General features: G+C 36.8%; 1 protein-coding gene across 1 annotated transcript in view; it reads right to left on the reverse strand.

The window, feature by feature from the left end:
• Positions 1-17,070, reverse strand: part of CSMD3 (CUB and Sushi multiple domains 3) — an 853,424-nt gene that overhangs the window by 7,206 nt on the left and 829,148 nt on the right. The window contains exons 62-69 of the mRNA XM_075213978.1: positions 14,883-15,056; positions 13,885-13,958; positions 12,744-12,855; positions 12,229-12,408; positions 10,592-10,657; positions 8,151-8,309; positions 5,653-5,765; positions 3,195-3,282 (exon numbers count right to left, since the gene is read on the reverse strand). Of these exons, the coding sequence (XP_075070079.1) occupies positions 3,195-3,282; positions 5,653-5,765; positions 8,151-8,309; positions 10,592-10,657; positions 12,229-12,408; positions 12,744-12,855; positions 13,885-13,958; positions 14,883-15,056 (966 nt within the window). The remainder of the gene's footprint in view (positions 1-3,194; positions 3,283-5,652; positions 5,766-8,150; positions 8,310-10,591; positions 10,658-12,228; positions 12,409-12,743; positions 12,856-13,884; positions 13,959-14,882; positions 15,057-17,070) is intronic.

The raw sequence follows: 17,070 nt of genomic DNA on the forward strand, positions 1-17,070 counted from the left end.
ACTACTACGCATGTGCAGAAAGCACCATATCCGCCTGCATATTGGATGCAATTAACACTTGCGACAGCTTGCGGCTCACTACGAGAGATTGGGCGTAACGCGGAATTATGAAGGCGTGACCATGTAAATAAATCCTAGTCGCAGTGAGGCGCAGACGCAACACACGTCAAAACAGGGCTAAAGCTGTGTGGCAGGAATTAGGTGGCGCAAGCGGTTAGCTGGCTGCAGGAACTGCTCACAGCTCTGTAGGGTATTACGAGTGGGATGCGACTGGGGTTGCTTGCCACTCATAATACCCTACCAAGCTGCAGCACACTCCCACTCCTACACTTCTTAGACGGACTTTGCATCCGACTCTAAATGAGGTCCTTTATCTTTTGCTATAAAGCTTGCACAAGGTAGTTTTATTAATGATTAAAGACAGAGGGCCTGATTCATTAAGGAAAGTAAGTAAAAAAAAAGGAGTAAGTTTTCTCCTGGACAAAACCATGTTACAATGCAAGGAGGAAAAATTAGTTTATTATTTTGCACACCAGATAAATACTGGCTGTTTTTCCATGTAGCACACAAATACTTGATAGCTTTATTTTTACACTGAAATTTAAAGCTGATCTAGAACATGCCCTACCCCCAACTATAAATCTGTCCTCACATTTTACATTTACTTCCCCCTCCAATGCAACATGGTTTTGCCAAGGTACAAATTTACTCACTTTTTTTGCTTTACTTTCCTTAATAAATCAGGCCCAGGGACAGGAGATTATAGACTTTCCTATGAATATGAACCTATGCACTGATTAACTTCTCAATAATTTTCTGATTAACTAGAACAATTTTGATAGGAAATGTAAGACAGGTAAAACTACTTTACAAATATTATTTTATAGGAGGACGGAAGGTTAGATCCACTTTACATGAATGTATGAATATATAACTAACACCTTGATACAAAATGTACTAAATATATTCAACAGTATATCATTCTAAAACATATAAAAAACAATTCTTGAGATACAATGCATTAGTATGGAGAAATTGGATATGTATTTTATTGTAATGTATCATGTCAATTTAATTACAGTAGTAAATATGGTTTGAATGCATTGAAAACGTCATATTTTCTGACTTTCACCATGACCAAATGTATTCCACATATATTTTTACTTATAAGGTAAACATAATGTCAATATATATATATAAATATATATGCATCAATTTGCTCTTTGATAGTAAACATTGCATCCCCCATGAGAAAAAGATATTGTAGCAATTTATAGCTTAATAATTCCTCTTTTTAATGAAATGACAATTTTCTTGGTTTATCTGCTCAAAAGTTCGCAAGGGAATGCAACATTTTCATTGTGGTAATGAATAACAAGATTGTAAATATGAGGCTTCTCTTTATAGGAAATCTATAAAAACATACAGGTATTACTGTAGGCGAGATTGCTTTCAATAACATTGACACAAATTGGCAAACAGAACCATTATGAATCATTTATTATATGCAATAAAATGGTTTCCCAATATTGCAAGATACATCTGAATGTACCACTTAAATATTTATCTCAGCACCAAAAGGTAATTGGTAAACTGGTATTAGGTATATGAAATTTGCTTTAATAATATATTTGCCATGTTGTTAGAAACCTGAATATCTTTTATTATTTGTAATATTATTTTAAATATTGTATTACAGTGGTTTGCAAAAGTATGCACATCCCCTAACAAGTCAACAGATGTGTCTCTATTACAAATGACATATACACAGAATGTTCCAGACAGTATTTTTATTGCGAATCAGTAGACTCTTACTGAAAAAGATGTTTGCATAAGTGTTCAGATCCAAGTTTACACAGATGAAAGAAATTGTCCTAACAATAGACTTTCAAATAGCCTCTACCTGTGAATCATTAAAAATATGGATAAAAGCCCCCTAATTCAAATAACAGTGATATTAAGTTTCATATTGCGAATCTAAAAAAAAGCTGTGAAAACGAAGACCGAAGAGCATTCTAAGAGAATTAAAAATAAAGTTATAGACATGCACAAGATAGGAAAAGCCTACAAAGCAATATCCCAGTGGGCACTATTGAAACAATTGCGAGTAAATAGAAACTGCGTTATATCACCCAGGCATTGACTAGACAAGGCCATTCCTCAAAACTCAGCATCAAGGCAAGAAGGAGACTTGTGAGGGAAGCCACAGAGTGGACAACTATCACGTTGAAGGACCTACAAAGTTCAAAGGTAGAGACTGGAGTGAAGGTCACTAGTCAACCATATCAGGAGCTCTGCATACAACTGGCCTGTATTGGAGGACAGCTAGAAAGTAACCAATACTTAAGAAAAACCATATCAAAGCACAATTGGCATTTGCTAGAAAACATCAGATTTAATAAGGTAAAATGTCCGGTAAATCTTTATGGTCAGATGAGACAATAATGGAGCTTTTTGGCCCCAATTCAAAATGCTATTTGTGGTAAAACCATAACACTGCCCATTCCACAGAAAACACCACCCCAACAGTGAAGTACTGGGATGACAGCATCATGTTGTAGGGATGCTTTTACTCACTGGGGACTGGACATCTTGTTAAAACTGAAGACTGGATGGTTCAAAATTGAGAGAGATACTGCAACACAACCTTCTTCAGTCTGCGAGAATAACTAAAGCTTGGGAGAAAGTTCACCTTCCAGCAGGACAATGATCCCAAGACAAGGCCAAAGGAACACAAGTGCAGTTGGACAGCTACAAGGTGAATGATCTACAGTTACTAAGTCAAAGTTCAGTTCACAATCCAATTGAGAATCTGCGGCATTATTCGACAATTGCAACAAGCGTCATCCAACCAACTGGAACAAGCAACATGGAGCAAATCTACAAAAATCACTCCCAAACAGTGTGCAAACCTAGCAGAAACTTACCCCAACAGACTTTAAGCTGTGATTTTAGCAAACTAGTCTGCAGGGTATGAATACTTACAAAAGCAACATTTTTTAGTTTAAAAGAAAAATCTGAAGACAAATAATTAATTATGAGTTTTAAAATTGATTTTAAGAGCCTACTGGTTCACAATAAAAACACTGTCTGACACAATCTGTGTAAGTGTCATCTGCCATTCAGACAAATCTGTTGACTTTATAGAGGGTATAATACTTGTGCAAGCCACTGTATCTATAATCGGTACTTACCTATACTTCTTAGTCCAAATTGTCCATAATCTTTCCCATGAATGGACCCTTGAAAAACATATGTAGCTCCATCAGGTTCTGCTGATACCTATGAAACAGAAAATAATATTAATGTAGACTTTTTGATATATGACACATAGAATATACAACATTTCATTCTCTGGTCAAGTTTACAATGTAATTTGCTGGCTGGACTGAAAAACAGATTCATCTCGGTTCATGAGAAAATATTGGGGATCGAATAGAGTCCATGGATATTGCTCTCCATGTCATAGTTATAAAACATGTCCAGTTTACAGGAGCCTTAACTTAGCAAGAGCTACCCTCACCTAGATGATAACAGCAATGTGTGATATATAAAACTGACGCAATAAATAATATACACTATCAGGATTTAAGTGAATGCAAGATAAGTATTTTATTCCAACTTGGTTCAAGTTTTAGCTTCTGCTGAGAGTGTAAACTGAAAGGTCAACAATCATTTTAATTGCTTGTTATACTTTGCTGGGATGGACTGACACCATTGTATTAATCCTATGGTTCATGGAGTACTTTGGACTTTTAGTTGTGAAATACATTAAATATGAAAACATGTTAAAGAGGACCTGTTTCCGGGTCGACAAATTGACTTTACTAATTTTTACTTAAAGGGGTCAACTCATGTCATGGGGCAGCATGGTGGCTTAATGGTTAGCACTTCTGCCTCACAGCGCTGGGTTCATGAGTTCAATTCCCAACCATGACCTTATCTGTGTGGAGTTTGTATGTTCTGCCCATGTTTATGTGGGTTTTCTCTGGGTGCTCTGATTTCCTCCCACACTCTAAAAACATACTAGTAGGTTAATTGGCTCCTACCAAATTGACCCTAGTCTCTCTCTCTCTCTCTCTCTCTCTCTCTCTGTCTGTGGGTGTGTGCATGTTAGGGAATTTAGGCTGTAAGTTCCAATAGAGCAGGGACTGATGTGAGTGAGTACTCTGTACAGCGCTGCGGAATTAATGGTGCTATATTAATAGCTGATGATGATGATTATGATGTGATGCTATTGACTGGGAAAGAATAATAGTGTTGGCTTTCCTGGCTAAAATTGTGCCCCATTGCCGCCTTCTTAAGTCAGGACTATCCATCACTTTAGTCTCTACAAGCTGCTAGCTTTAGAGGATTACATAATTTAGGATGACGTCCAGCTCCTTTAAGTATAGGTTGGAAATTAGGAGAATCATAAAACTATGAAGTTTGTTTAAATAACACACACACAAATTAGCAATCTTGCGGACTGTTTGGGGAGAGCAGTCCTCCTCTAAATTACAAGAACATGCTGGGACTGTGTGAAGACCAATTATGGTGTAGGGTGTGGATGACATATCGCAATTGATGAAGACGTGGGAAGATGATATGTAGAAAAGCTATGAAAAATAAAATTATAGGACAGAAAAAAGTGTTGGGTGATGGAACATACACCAAAACGTTCATGATAAAAATTATGAGGTTATCCCAAAGCAGAGGGTGAACTGCAATATATTTTGGGATAAAAAAGTGGCAGAGATCTGGGAATGTGTTTATTTCAATACTGTAGAATGAACCTTTGTCTCAGTCAGAGAGGCTCCAGCTATCACTAAGTAGCGGGTTGTTAAGTCCTTCTGCCAAAGCTGAAGCAATGTGCCAGGGGCGATAGAAAGCAAATGTTGCCCGTTTAAATAAACTGGTCAAATTTGCTAGATAAAAATAATAATACAATCATAGCAAATATAGAACTAATAAAAAATCATCAAAGTTTACACATTTCATAGTACACTACTGATTGTTTTAAAGATTGCACCAATAAAGTGTCTTTATGCTTCATTTTGAGTTTGTAGTTATGGAAATAGTGACTAATATTGGCTTAAAATTATCTACTGTCCTATATCTGCAGGTAAAAATAACATTACTTATGGTCTCCCATAGACTATTTGTTGACTGGACTGTAGTTTAGACTAGGAAAAACAATTTCCTACAAATCCTAGTATCTATTTTCCCCAGGGCTGTTTTAATACAGGATCAAAAAGGGCATTTACCCTTGATATACCAGGACAAGGGTCAAATATTAGACTTACTAATAAAACAGTCTGGATAGGAGAATGCGTATCTTAACTTCTTGGTGTACTAGGAAGGCAAGAGATCCCTTGTTTGTTTTTGTTTTTTAGAAAAGTTGCTTTTTAACCAAGGATAATAATAAAAAATAACCTTGTATTTACCATTTAGACAGATTAAGTTCTAAAACTTTCCCCAACCATCTAACATTAGCCCAAGCCAATTATATAGAGGTGCACTAATGTCATTTTTGCACTGGGCACCCTAATGTATAAATACAACCCTGATTCTTCCTCTGAACTTTAAACTATGTAAATATGTACCATTGCAATCAAGAAATGTCTTATCCAGCCAGGTATAACAAACAGTTGAAAGTAAATGTATGCTTACAAATCCATCCATTGCCCATCTTTCGTCTTTCATTTTACTCAAGGAGGTGTGAGTCGATGATTTTACTGAATTTATGTGCAGTATCAAGCGAGCTTCCTGACTTTTGTAAACCCCTGGAAAAAAAAAAGGTTCATTTGTCATTCATGAATTTCAAGCCGGTACAACTTTATTGAATTTGGAAATATGCCTATATTTCCAGACTGAGCACTTCCAATGTGCAGTAAATTACATTTGGTGTGGAGTTCCCTTGAATTTCTGCTGAACAAAGAATGTCACAATACCTGTTCACTTCAATGAAAACATAATTTGTGAACCAAGTGAGTAAAGAATGCATGTTCGTAAGCAATTCCCAATCATTGCTTCTCCATCTATTCTGTGTTCCACTTGACATAGAATGAAGCAGAAACGCACATCGGGTGGGGGTTGTATTACCCCTATGAGAAGGACAAGGAACATACAGTAGAAATGAACATTAAGGACCACACAGGGAGATTGATAGGACATAGATGCATCCAGGACTGCCCACACGCCTTTCTGCTGCTTGAGGCCACATTTCTATAACCATCCACATTGGTCACCAGCCACTCCTTGCAGGAGCTAGCATGGTGACTGACGTAATGAGATGAGTAGGGACAGGAAAGGAAAAAATATTATTTCCTCTCTCCATCTCTAGTCATCGAAAGCTGTCAGTAACCACGGCCATACCTGCAGTGAGCAGCCAGTGATCAGGGATAAAAAAGTTGGAAGAGGAATGGTGGAGGCTGGGAGGCAAGATGAGAACCTGGGGGTAAATGTATCAAGCTGAGAGAAGAGAAAAGTGGAGATGTTGCCTATAGCAACCAATCAGAGTCTAGCTTTCATTTTGTAGAATGCACAAAATAAATGATAGCTAGACTCTGATTGGTTTTTCAAACCCGCCGGAAAACTCTCAGCTTGATACATTTACCCCCTGATTTCTACTGCCCTAAAGATAGTGCTGCCTGATACCTGATTCTCACCTCTAATCAAGGGAGGAACGTTTTGGATGCATCTGGAACTATTTATTTCCAATATATGTTCTATCCTGCATTCTCTCTGGATTGCACCAAACATATATGTGTATGCAGCTTGAGCTACTGGCAGGAATATTATAAGCTCCTCCTAGGGTGTACCGGATTTGCCCTTTTGCTATACAGAGATGGAGTATGTTTATTTTATAAGAACAGCACAATGAAAAGTCTGTTACTCTGCATGCTGGTCATGCTGTGTGCTCCTATCTTTGTGACAATGCCTTTGTTATTGGAGAGGGCGTGGTTAGCAATAGAGCTGGAACTTGCATGTGGTGTATTTGACACTTATTCTGTAGACCAGCGAGTGTTTGATCATGTCCTTTGTATAAAATATACAGTATATCCTCTATCTATACAGGTAAATAGAATAGAAAACAGTGAATTGTTCTATAACATATTTTTAAAGTTTACTTCAATAAATACATTAAAACAATAGGCCAACATGATATGCTTATATATTTATGCCTATTCTTTACAGTATATTCTTTTAAAAAAACAACATGAAGACAATTTGTAAAGTAAAATAATCAGAAAAAGTTGTTTTTCCACCTGATGCTTAGAAAACATTTTGTACTATATCTATGACGTTATGGATACGATTAACTTTTACCGTAAATACTGTCACATAAATATGTGCAACAAATAAGGATTGTTACCCATAATTTTAAGCTTGAATAAACAAGAACAAAAAATCGCCACAGAAATGTAAATGAATTATCCACACTTAAAAAAACAACTTTATTGGTATACATTTTAAACAACATCAAGCCACACAAAAATGATGTAAGGATAAGCGATAAAGAAACAAAAGTTCTTAGTGTTCTCTAGCTCTTGAAATTAGTGTTCTAAATGTTTCACTTTCAGCTTCCGTGCCCATGAAATTTGATCAAAAGCCGATTGCTTAAAATGTAGTGCTATTTTGTATGTTGTCTGGATGTTGCAACAAATGTAGTTTATCAATGGAGGATGAAAGTATGTAATATACCAGATTAAAATGTTTTACATAAAGAATCATATTTAGCCAGAAAAATGTGAACAATTTAACTAGGTGGCAGTGACACTTATATTTTTCACAGAATGACTCTACTTGCAAATTCAGGTCTGATATTCGTAACTGGAAAAGTTATTCTGTAAATGTCACTGAACTGATATCTGTTCTGTTCTTAATATCCAAAAATGAACCATTTTTAGTGAGTTAAATGACTTGAAATCAGATAAAAAAAAAAGTTATAAAACTTTGCTAGCTAAAAATGTCATCGCTGCTTATAGATTGAAAATGCAACGATAGCGTTATAAAGCCAAAGGAACCACTCATATTTTCTATGGCATATGCTACATAATTAGGAAACAATTCAGACAGTTCAATAGTTGTAAAGGAAGAAGAATACAAAGTGACAATGTATCGTGAAATGTGTTCGTGTTGTGCGTTACTAGAATAGCAGTAATTACCTGTAAGAAGGAACGCCGTGTTGCTATTGATAAGGGTTGCATTCACCTTTCCAGTGGATACATTGTAGCTGTTAACTGTCAAATTCATTGGTTGATTCTTTCCTTTTAAATTGTAAAATCCTTTCCATACATAATTTCGAGAAAAGACATCATCTGGAACTGGAATACGAAAAGTGTTATAAAGTAAGCATTACATTAAAAGTGACAGGTAAGGAAGGTTCAATCATACAGTAACTCAGCTGATCGCAACAAAACAGAGTGATGGAATTTATTGAAGTGATGGTGGCCCCAAACATGATTGTATGTGTAAAGGTACAAAAATAAATTCTTCTAACCTTTTTTACTTTTTTTTTTGGAAGAAAGTGTTTTCTATATGGGTCAAACAATATTAATGGAATCTGTATTTGCATTGCCTTGAAAAGTATTTTTTCCAGCGAAACGCGCATCGGCGTTAAGCTGTATGCACGTTCTAAACATTATGTAATAAGAGGTGAATGAATATGATAGTTTGTGGGGCTTAAATGGTGGGTTAGAGATTGCCATGAGAGAACAAATCAGCTTGACATAGGCCATAGATAAAGTGGAGCGCCAATCAGGCAGTCAGCAATACGCCGCAAAAGAATGATATAGAATAAGAGGAAAGTGGATACTTTTGTTTCCTTTCAATGGTCAAATTGACAGCATTTTTCAAACACTTGTGGATACTATAGACTATTGTATACGTATATATCCCTTCAGCCAACTGAAAGAGCAGAGACTGAGTTCAAAGGATAGCACTCTGCAATCTAACCCAGCACTGAGATTTCAATCTCCAATAACAGGAGATTGCTGAGATTTTGAAGTAGTGTATAGTAGCCATTATTTATAAAATGTAAGGATCGAAAGCTCCTATTTCTCATTCTAATCTCACTCATAAGCCGGAACATAGTGATTCTTCCTGTGGAAAATTATTAAGGTGAGTAACCTATTTAGAAGAAAACCTACAATTTCCGCTAAACAAATAGCACCTTAGCAAACTACCTGAACTGAAATGATATAGCATAAAATCACTGCACAGAGTATTTTTATTTTCACAATTTATTCACATAAACACAAATCACTATTATTTCGCTGACTTTAAATAACTAAGTTTTAAGTAAAAACTAATAGTTGTTTTTAATTATAAGGAGATTAACACTCTACCAGTACTTTGTAAGAAGGAGCAACACTTGTCCACTACAAAAATAAACTTTTTTCTTTCTCTTTCTTTTTATATAATCTAGTTTAGCAGTAGCACCCTGTATTCATTATAAGAGTATTATCTCAGAAAATAATTACTATAGGGTTATGAGTCCTCTATTCAAATGTTTCTAATTGGTGCAACAAATTTTTTCTACCTCTATCATTGCATAGATGCTCTTAGTTGGGAACAACTGGGAACGCATTAAAAAAAGGACATTTAAGGGGTATGGCATATTAATATGATTTTTCCTTTTAGCATAGTATAAAATGTTCTAATACTTAGCTATTCTTGGAGCAGAGTTGCTATGAGAACTTCAATTTTCGGTGAGTTTTGACCTTTGTCTCTTATGCTACCACGTTGCATTGTAGGGGTAGGTAAATTTAAATTTTGGGACAGACTTATAGGGCCTGAGTCATTAAGGAGAGTAAAGCATAAAACAGGTGTATCTTTGCACCCGGGCAAAACCATGTTGCATTGGAGGGGGGAGGTAAATTTAAAATGCGGTGACAGATTTATAGTTGGGATAGGGTATGTCCTAGATCAACTTTAATTTTCAGTGTAAAAATAAAGCTCTGAAGTATTTGGTGCTACATAATAAAGCCACCTTTGTGTGCAAAAAGATTATAACACGGTATGTCCCGGAACAAATGTACTCCTATTTTTTACTTTGCTCCTAACTCAGCATCAGACCCTATATGCACAAGAAAACAAGCAAAAAGCAATCTGTAGGTATTCATGCTTTTTACATAGCAATGCATTTTTTATATAAATAATTGTTTGCTTTATTTCTTTGCATTGAAAGGGGTTCATTATTTTTACATTTAAAGCAGAAAACACGTTGAAAACCAGAGATGAGTAAATCAATTAGCCCATTTTGCGACTAATTAACCTGATCTCTTGTGGGAAAAATCGTTTTCACATTTCACGGTGTGTTAGATTCACAGCTTTGCACATGATTTAGTGAATCGTTAGCGGATTGGAATGGCAATGACTTGTTAATTTCTTGGTGATATTCACTTAAGTAAGAAAGTCCTAGAAAGAGATACATTTCATAAAATCTTTTTCCCCCCTTTGGGGAAATAATGGTTTGTTATTGAGCAGCATGTGTTATTATATATACTATTTTTACATCATTTTATTATAGAATTTATTGTTCACATTCAATAAAATTATTTTAATGGGTTACACATCAATATTATTAATAGTTGCCTATACTTACCACTTAGTTTTGGACTTGGAGTTCCCATAACTGGTTTTGTTTTATTCTCAAACGGCTTAGAACCAGCTAAAGAAATAGACAAAAAAAGTTACTCAATAAATAATTATCTAGTTTGCCAGTAATATGTGAATTTGCATAGTATGAATGTTTGTAATGTATACAATTGAGTACATTTATTGAATGGCACTTGTAGCTACACCTTTAATTTTAATGAAAGGTTATGGATTTTATTAAATTGGTTTATAAATCATTGTTCAATTGCATATTTCCTTAAATATGGTGACAGGGTGCAATATCATAATGTCACAAGGCCGTCAACAAAATTGCACCGACATACATTTCCTCACTTGTCTCATAATATCTCCCAACTCAACACCTCCGTTCTGCACAAGATCTGCGCCTCTCTTCTACTCTCATCACATCCTCCCATTCTCGGTTACAGGATTTTTTTCGGATGGCACCCACTTTGTGGAATTCCCACCCTCGCACAGTAAGACTTTCCTCTAGTCTTCAAACCTTCAAGCGTTCTCTGAAAATCCACCTCTTCAGACAAGCTTATGATATTCCTCAACCACCATCTTAATCTCCCTAGGTTACCCTATTACCACCCTCTACACAGCTAACACAAGACAACATCCCTCTGACCAACATTGCCACACACAGCCCACTCAATACTTTTACCATTGCACTCTAGCTGGTCCAGTGTGCAATATGATGTAGCACATGCCCTTGTGTTTCAATCTCCCATTGTCCCATAGATTGTAAGCTTGCGAGCAGGGTTCTCTTACCTCTCTGTCTGTATGTATTACCCAGTATTGTTTTATTAATGTTTGTTCCCAATTGTAAAGCACCACAAAATTTGCTGGCGCTATATAAATAAATGTTGATGATGATAATAATGATGATATTGGACAATGGGCCTAATATGGCAGCCAAATAACCTACAAGTGTGTTTTTGGAGTGTTGGAGAAAACCCACGCAAACACAGAGAGAACATACAAACTCCTCACAGATAAGGTCAGATAAGGTCATGGTCAAGAATTGAACTCATGACCCTAGTGCTGAGAGGCAGAAGTGCTAACCACTAATCCACCGCGCTGGCCAAGAAAGAAGAATGTTTTTTTTATTTAATATAACACATTGCACTTGAAATTAAAACAATTTAAAAAATCATGTCACTCTGTGATGCTTCCATTTCAACACATACACCTGCTGCCGGTATAAATACTGAACAGGAAATACTCTTTAGAATTTATTTTATTTGACATTATTTAGGAGTGCCTATCAATATATATATTTATATATATGTGTATATATATATATATATATATATATATATATATATATATATATATAAATATATATTCGCTTCAGAAATTGTATTGTAATAGTTGTAATAATTAATTTGTTGAAGGGTATATTTAATAGTCTTAAATGTCTAAGATATGTCCATGCTTAATAAATAAATCCACAATAAATCTGTATCAAAATAAAGATTCTTATTTTTTCAGCATGAGGTACATCGTGGTGAATACAGGTGTAAAAATATTTAATTATATTAAACAAAAAAATTGTATGCCATTATTCAGTCAAGTACAAATAATTCAAATCTTTCTAGTCAAGTTATATTACATTACCTGTACAAACAGGAACTTTTCCGCTCCATGTGTTATCTGGCTGGCAAATTCTGTGCTCCGTCCCTCCCGAGAGAAGATATCCTGGCTGGCAAGTGTAAATTAATGTATAACCAAGTGACGGAAGATCTATTCCAACTACATTTGAATGTAATGGAGATTCTGGCTGCTTGCAGCTGTGGGCTGTAAAACAAACAACTGGTAACTGACAGAGCACAAACTCATTATTATCATTTATATATGAAATAGCAACCGTGTTGGACAGTCAAGTGAATAATTGTATTAGGTATTTACACAAAATGTGAAATACACCTGAAGAATGATAGAAATTGTGTAGGGGTCTGGTTGGTCAGATCTTAGTGAAGAAAAACGCAAAACAAATATTCAGAATATTTCAATTCTTAGGATAAAATATAAAATGTGTATGATATATTTGTATTGCCTAAACAGACAGATGATTAGAGACTCAAAAGAAGCCAATGAAAACTTAGATCATAGTCAAATAAAAAAATACTTACGAATGCACTCAGTTGGAATGCCGCTCCAGGTGAGGTCAGGAAGACATGAGCGGGAAGTGGATCCATGCAAGAGATAACCTTTTTTGCAGGAGAACTGGACAACCCTTCCCATCTAAAGGACAAATTAAACAAAGAAAATAAATAAAAACATGAAATTAATACAAGTATCATGTTACAACTCTTGGATAGTTTCATAGTAATATAAGAGCAGATAAAATTTGAAGATAGGAACTATCATCATGGTCAATTCACAAGGCACCACAAAATTCCAGTGCGCCGGACAGTCGGAGCTACAAATCGTACAAATACTATTGCACATAAAACAAAATGAGTATAGATGTGGTTGACAACAGAGGAAGTACAGATTTGAGACAAAGGATAGAAAGGGCACTGTTTGTCAGAGCTTACAGTCTATTGGGAGAGGCAATGCTGAGATATTAGGAGCTAGTTGGGCTTGGAGTGAACATGGGACTGGATGCAGAGGGAGTACTATCAGATGGGGGTAGGATAGGGTATAGTGAAGAGGTGGGTGTTGAAAGAGTGCTTTAGGACAGAAGATTGGGGAGGAAATCATGAGTGAACTAGAATTGCTATAAATGGAAGGACAGTTCAATGTAAGAGTCATGAGGAGAGAGATAAAGGCTGGCGTACGGCTGGGTACACCCTATGCGTATTATTATTAGTGATTTTACCAACGACTGAAAGTCCCAATCAGCAGCCGATTCATGTGTACATACTATACAAGTTTTACAAGATTTACCTTCAGATCTGAGCTTTTCATTTGTCATAACCATCGGCTGAAAAGATTGTGACTTTGTAAACTATATGGAGATCTGCCTACAATGCTTGTTGTGTGTGCATATACTGCAGAATTTGCCCGACATTGTTCCATCATTTATAGGGATATTTAGTTCGTTTTCAAAACCAAATGAAACGATACAATGTGCTTTGGAACGATAATTGCTCATCGTTGGAGCACACACACTAATGCGATATTGGGACCTTCGGTCATTTATTGTGTGATTGGCCAGATAAACGTGTGAAAAACCTGTAGTGTGTTACCCAGCCTTACAATTAAAACCTTTTTCTATATTTATTTTTATAATCATTAATGAAACAAGTGAAGTGTTCGAATAACTACCTGGTATCCATAGGTATTATTTTGAAATCCATGGCGTGGGGTCCCTGGATTCTCACAAGATGTCAAAGTGGGCTCTTAAAAAATAAAAAGCAATTTAAATGTAACAATATAAAAAATATAATTCAAAGTCTTCAAATAAATAAATTATTAAGTAAAAATCATAAGGCCTGAGATGATCAAATCAAAGTATATGCTGCCATCCCTTGCTGATTGCGTATTTTCTAACAGGCTGTAAATAACACACAGAACACGGACAACACATTGAGACATAATCCCTTTAACCCATGTATGCGAGCAAAGAAGTCTCTAACAAGTAATTACCCCAGTTGCTTTGTCCTTGATCCAACCCTGTTCTTTAAGTAAAGCTTAAAACAAACCCAGAATAGTATGAGGTTGATATTATACACTTGATATTATCTGAGGGTCATTTACTAAGTACAAAACAAGTGAATGACATTTTTGCGTCTGAATTTGTATGCCTAGGGCTCCTTAATTGATAAAAGGAGCAAATGATGTGCTGTAACCCAACTACCAATCAGATTTCACCTTTTATTTGTCTGCTATATCTGACATCTGATTGGCTGTTGTGTGTTACAATACATTATTGCTTTCTACCATGTTTTTAAGTATATCTCAGTGAGAAGCAACTTAGTGAACCTCTTGTCTCTGCAAATTTAATGTCTCTCTATTATCAATGGCCTATGTGGACTGAAGAATACCTATAGTCCATTGCTCGAATATCTTTTGCGACTACAGTACAATATTTTACCTATAAATAGGGATCCAATACCCACGTTTGTTCAGGCTATAAAATCCCCCCCTTACTCCCTTTTAAGTCCCAAAAAATGGAAAACGGTTACAGAAACCAATTTACCCTTCTCCTGCTTATCTGGGTTCATTATTAATTAAAATATGAGCATAATAAGTATTGTGAGTTAAAGATTTAAAGCTGAAAAGGGGGACTCTCTTGGGAAAAGCAGGATATATGGAAGTCCTACCTATACATCGTGGAGGTGAGCCACTCCAAGTACCATCTGCTTGACATATCCTTGTGCCAGACCCAACTAAGATATAGGATGGATTGCAAATAAAAGATACTTCTGATTGAAAAATAAAGCTCTTGCCCTCTCGTTTGCCGTTGGAAGGTATCCCAGGATCTCCACAAAATTTTGCTGTAGGAAAAAATCAAAAAAATATTGTTACATTTTGTTGTAGGAAATTAACATTGGCTGTATAATTGTAATAAAATGCAATTATATAGGAAATATTCTGGGCTCACCAGTTTTTACATTCCAGTAATAAAGTAGAAGCAATCTCATAAGGATGGAGAACAGTAAATAGTTGAATAAGAAAAAAACTTAAAGACTGATTTAATTAGATCCTGGGTTTTGAATATTTAAAAGGCTTAAATAACTCATGTTGCTTACACAAAGTGGAGACAGACATTCTGTGGTCTGTACCATTATAAACAGTTTTGTGGGTGCTCTGGGTATTTGGGCACCCCCCAATATTTGTGCTGCCTTAGCCACTAACAATGGCATTTTTCAGTCATGTTGGGGGCAGGTAAAGTGAGCACCTTCAGTCATTTTAAAAAGTTGGCTCCAATGGTCTGAACCAATGTGTTGCATCTCAAATAAACACTGCTTCATGTACCCCATACCAATTGGTTTAACCAACACAATGGCTACCTCCACTATGGGTACACTTCAAGAAGCTTTCGCTGAAGTTTCATTAAAACCAGTATAAGTGGACAGCAGTGAGGTGCTAAATCACATGATCCTCAACTTCGTTATGGAAACCTATTGTAACTTTGTAGTCTCCGATAGCTGACTTATAGACAGAAAGACTAATGTATACAAATTATTTCACTCACAATCTCAGCTTATTCTTAAATATCTTTAATACATGGATACGTTCCTGAAATGTTTGCATTAATGTTTTTGCATCTAAGTAATATTATTATTATTATTATTATTATTAATTTTTATTTATAGGGCGCCACAAAGTATCCGTAGCGCCGTACAAGGACAAACAATGGCACAGTACAAGGTGAAACAGCACAGTACAAGTAACAGTAAGCACTATAACTCTGGGGGCTCAGTCACAGCAAGAAAGAGAGGGAGGGGAAAAGTGAGTACAGGCAGGTAACTATGGCCCAAGAGGGTGGGCACGGATGACAGGTAAAGAGTCACTGAGGGGAGCGGAGAGAAGCGAGAGGAGACAGAGGGCAGAGGGTTAGAGAGGAGGTGAACTGAGTAGCTGGAAAGCGCAGTTAAAAGGGATGGAAACAGGAGGTAGGAGAGCCCTGCTCAAAGGAGCGTACAATCTAAAGGGAGTGGAAGACAGACAGACACATGGATGAGACGGGAGAGACGGAGACTGAGTCGAGGAAGGGGGAAAAGGGAAGAAGGGATGAGAAAGAGAGGAAGCCGACCAGTGGGAGTTTAGGCATTAAACTGGAAGGCTTTTAGGAAAAGGTGGGTTTTTAATGTTCGTTTGAAAGAGGACAGATTAGGGGAAGTTCTGATGGAGCTGGGGAGCTTGTTCCAATGGAGGGAAGTGGCGCGGGAGAAGTCTTGGATACGTGCGTGAGAGGAGGTAATCAGGGGGGACGATCGTTGGACGATCGCAGAGGGCGGGAGGGAGTGTGAATATAGATAAGGTTAGAGATGTAGGGAGCAATGGAGTTGGCGAGGGCCTTGTAAGTGAGAGTGAGGAGCTTGAAAAGGATTCTGTAGGGGAAGGGGAGCCAGTGAAGGGCTTGGTAGTGTGGGGAGACAGAGGTGGAACGGCGAGAGAGGAAAATAAGCCTAGCAGCGGCGTTAAGTACAGATCTAAGAGGAGCGAGATGAGAGAGGGGGAGGCCGATAAGGAGAAGGTTGCAGTAGTCCAAGCGGGAGATAATCAGAGAGTGGACGAGAGATTTGGTGGCATCCTGGGAAAGGAAGGGCCGAATGCGGGCAATGTTGCGAAGCTGGAAACGGCAGGATTTGGCGAGAGAGTAAATGTGAGGGGCAAAGGAGAGAGAGGAGTCGAGGATGACACCTAGGCAGCGGAGTTGTGGAATAGGGGGGATAGAGGAGTTGTCAACAGTGATAGAGAGGTCAGAGGGGAAGGAGGTACGAGAGGGAGGAAAGACAATGAGTTCAGTTTTAGCAAGATTGAGTTTAAGAAATCTAGAGGACA

Source organism: Mixophyes fleayi, chromosome 5, assembly GCF_038048845.1.
Source record: "Mixophyes fleayi isolate aMixFle1 chromosome 5, aMixFle1.hap1, whole genome shotgun sequence".
NCBI lineage: Eukaryota > Metazoa > Chordata > Amphibia > Anura > Limnodynastidae > Mixophyes > Mixophyes fleayi.